At 38.5% G+C, this 2,796-nt stretch overlaps 1 protein-coding gene across 1 annotated transcript; it reads right to left on the bottom strand.

The window, feature by feature from the left end:
* Nucleotides 1-778: 778 nt before the first annotated feature.
* Nucleotides 779-2,414, bottom strand: LOC133814815 (benzyl alcohol O-benzoyltransferase-like). Its single transcript, XM_062247727.1, has 2 exons — nucleotides 1,965-2,414; nucleotides 779-1,705 (listed from the first exon to the last, which is right to left on the bottom strand). The coding sequence occupies exons 1-2, from the start codon at nucleotides 2,412-2,414 to the stop codon at nucleotides 779-781; spliced, it is 1,377 nt and encodes a 458-aa protein (XP_062103711.1).
* Between the last annotated feature and the right edge of the window lie 382 nt (nucleotides 2,415-2,796).

Genomic DNA, 2,796 nt, shown 5'->3' with positions numbered 1-2,796 from the left:
TGCATACTCTTAATTCATATGTAGATTCAGGTTGAAAGGAACTTAGATGCCACAGTTTTGTTATCAATACCTGATTTTGATCATATTTATGATATCACCTGGCTTATGCCAGTTATTTGTCGAGATAATTTGTTTTCATCTTTGTTAGGTCTCTCATATTTAATTTTATACTCTTTGATTTATATTATTGGATTAAAAGATCACATGTCAATAGATTATTGTTGTTAAAATAGTCCTGCTTTCCTGAAATTTATGATCATATTTCTATACTTGCATTTTAACTGTAGCTTCTGTAGACAAACATCCAATGGCAAATAAATCTTGCTTGAGAAAGAAATTTCTATTATTTGATTCCCAGACATCAAGATTAGAACTGGTTCATGAAGCTAGCTGCTTCGAGTCGACAGAAAATAATACCATAAATCGAGAATGTGTTATTGTGGAGGATGCTACTAATCAAACAACCATTCTATCTGCTTACACACACTTGAACCATTCTTTTCATAAGGCCATTTTTAAGCAAACTGGTGGTCCATTTAACAAACGATGTTGTACAAAATTACAAGCATGGTGATTACAGTAAAAATAATGTAGCATAACAAGTGACTGATTTAGTTTTCTAAGGATAGCCAAATTTGATCATCGAATTCAAACTTGGAACACAGTACTAAATGAGGACTAGATCTTGATCACTACATATGTTGTGATATTGCGATGGTGGAATTTGTCCTATAATCCCTCTTTGTTTTGGTAGAACTTCCATGGATTTATATGTTCCTTACAGTGCAGAAGAAATGAAGCTTGAAGGAACAAAATTATTAATTTCTTTCCTTATCTCTTTGTGGAACCTCTCCATTAATTCTAGAGGCAAAGAAACCAGAGCCAGCACTCCTTCAACGCCCTTGTCATTCTTATGAGTTATAAGAGAAGTAACCATTATAGGAACCAAGCCAGTACCAGCTCTTGCTGGTCCCCCATATACAGCTTGGCCCCAACCAAAATCCACATCGGTGAATCTCAAACGAGTCATGTCTGAAACCACAAATGCTCCTTCAGCACAGAACCCTCTGTGCTCATTGGCCTCGATGAAATCCAAAACTGAAGCTCGATACTCATCCCCAGTGACCCCCTGTTTCACTGCTGAGATCAAACTTGCAGCATAAGGCAATGGTTTCTCAATGAGTTTGGCTGCCTCTGTAATGGCACAGGGGAAAACCACAGCACTCCCATAGTAACCATTGGGAAGCAATGGCTTGTATCGAAAACGGGTGTCAATTGGAAAAAGAAGTCTTGTTGTGGATTTGGGGCTGAGGAGGGTTCGAGTTCTAGCCCTCCATAAGCATGCAGCAACTGCATCGAAGGTTGGAAGTTTCTGGTCAGGAATTTGGCTCTTCAGAAGTAATATGTCAGTGCGAGAGAGAAATACTGATGTTTGAGCAAATTGTTTGAATTGTGTCTCAGTGAAAGTGATGTTGGGACTGTGGGGAGAACTGTCGTATTCAGAATGAGGGTAGGAAATAATGGGAGGCGAACGGGGTTTCAGAAGTTCTCTTCCCCAAGATGGTAAAGAGGAAGGAGATGTTCTGTTGGGAATTCTGCAGAACTCTGATACAACTTGCATGAACATGAATGCACCATAAGCATCGCATATGCAGTGGTTGAATGTGTATGCCAGGACAAAGCCTCCGCAGGCAAGTCTTGTTACCTGCAATGCAACATAGATATTACACATCCGATACTAAGAATTACACAAGTGATCTTAGCATATATTTACATTTATCTTTCTTGTGTACAGTGATGATCTTGAACTGTCATCTTTTTTATCAAGTACAGTCAAATTCGTATATGAACTGAAGACGTACATGTATTATGGATAGAAGTGGGGTGGAGTAAGGCAAACTTAAGTTGCAACGGCCAAAGAGAAATGCAATACAGATGAAATCCTGGTCATAGCCATTACAAACCTGTATGCGAAGCAAAGGAGAATCACTGATCGAGTTGCTTCCCCAAATGTCATCAAATAACAGCTTATCAAACTGAGGAAACGGTGGCCTCAACCCGCCATCAACTTCACGCAGCTCAGCTAACTTGACATCCGCATCAGCCTCGCGAAAGATCACACCTTCACCATTACAATCCACAACGAGCTTACCATTGTCAGAATTCCTGAGCCGCCCAGCCATAGGGTAGTAGTAAACGAGAGCCTTAGACAAGGCCAGTTTTATCAGCACTGCAGGGTCATGGCCCTGCATTGCTTTGCTTGGGAGATAGAATTGGACAAAGGGTATGTGGTTTCTTAGGCCAATTTGGTCGTCAATGTTTGATAAGTATTTGGTTTCTCTTGGTCCCAGTTTCTCTGGCTGGATTATCTCTGGTGCACTCATTTGGACTTGGAAGTTAAGTGTTTTTTCCATGTGTTACCCTTTTGGACTGCTTGTGTATGTAACTTTGGAGTTCTGAACTGAGTTTATATGTTGGTTTTAGTAATACTACTCTTTTTTATAGAGCAGACCAGATACAATTTTTTTTATTTTTTTGTCCCATAATTAATATTTCATGCAATCCGTTTAAAATACCAGAATGTTATCATCAACCAAGTTTTCCGAAGTTGTTATAATTGTTTGTTGTTATTACGTTTTTGTTTTGTTGCTTCTTGAGTGTGTCAAGAATTAAAAAGACTGCCAAAACTTTAAACTAAATGGAAAGAAAGAATATTTTAAAGAAGTCTTTTCCACCCTTTGTTGCTTTCTTTACTACAAAATTTGTATAGAAAGAAGAAAGATTTTAATTAAAGGA

This window comes from Humulus lupulus, chromosome 2 (genome assembly GCF_963169125.1).
Source record: "Humulus lupulus chromosome 2, drHumLupu1.1, whole genome shotgun sequence".
NCBI lineage: Eukaryota > Viridiplantae > Streptophyta > Magnoliopsida > Rosales > Cannabaceae > Humulus > Humulus lupulus.
Note: the sequence above shows the minus strand (reverse complement) of the source record. Positions and strands in the feature narration are given on the sequence as shown.

What these genes read in the sequence shown, in the direction of transcription:
- LOC133814815 (XM_062247727.1), bottom strand. Translation starts at nt 2,414, where the DNA reads ATGGAAAAAACACTTAACTTCCAAGTCCAAATGAGTGCACCAGAGATA. An exon ending in CTCCTTTGCTTCGCATACAG is followed by an intron (nt 1,706 to 1,964) that starts GTTTGTAATGGC and finishes GTTGCATTGCAG; the next exon opens with GTAACAAGACTTGCCTGCGG.